This window comes from Antrostomus carolinensis, unplaced genomic scaffold (assembly GCF_000700745.2).
Source record: "Antrostomus carolinensis isolate BGI_N321 unplaced genomic scaffold, ASM70074v2 scaffold40630, whole genome shotgun sequence".
Classification (NCBI taxonomy): domain Eukaryota; kingdom Metazoa; phylum Chordata; class Aves; order Caprimulgiformes; family Caprimulgidae; genus Antrostomus; species Antrostomus carolinensis.
This window is the reverse complement of record NW_010291333.1, coordinates 1-333: the sequence shown is the minus strand read 5'-3', so window position 1 is coordinate 333 and position 333 is coordinate 1. Positions and strand designations below refer to the sequence as shown.

At 62.8% G+C, this 333-nt stretch overlaps 1 protein-coding gene across 1 annotated transcript in view; it reads left to right on the top strand.

The window, feature by feature from the left end:
- LOC104531183 (protein disulfide-isomerase A2-like) overlaps nucleotides 1-303 on the top strand; it is a gene marked incomplete at its 3' end in the record, with an annotated part of 1,537 nt that extends 1,234 nt beyond the window's left edge. Inside the window, 2 exon segments of the mRNA XM_029087006.1 lie at nucleotides 1-120; nucleotides 213-303. The exon segment at nucleotides 1-120 is cut by the window's left edge and continues 26 nt beyond it. Coding sequence (XP_028942839.1) covers nucleotides 1-120; nucleotides 213-303 — 211 coding nt within the window.
- Between the last annotated feature and the right edge of the window lie 30 nt (nucleotides 304-333).

Genomic DNA, 333 nt, shown 5'->3' with positions numbered 1-333 from the left:
TACAAGGACCACGAGAACATCGTCATCGCTGAGTTAGACGCCACGGCCAACGAGCTGGAGAACATCACCATCATCGGCTTCCCCACCCTGCACTACTTCCCTGCGGGGCCGGGCAGGAAGGTGGGTGGGGGCACCTGGGGGGGGCATCTTGGCTCTGCCAGCACTTGGGGTACACAGTCACCCCTCGTCTCCCTTCCATCCTGTGGCTCCAGATGGTCGAGTACAAGAGCGCCCGAGATGTGGAGACCTTCTCCAAGTTCCTGGAAAATGGGGGGACGCTGCCTGAGGAGCCACCTGCGGTGAGTGAGGTCCCCCCACCCCAGAGCCAGGGAC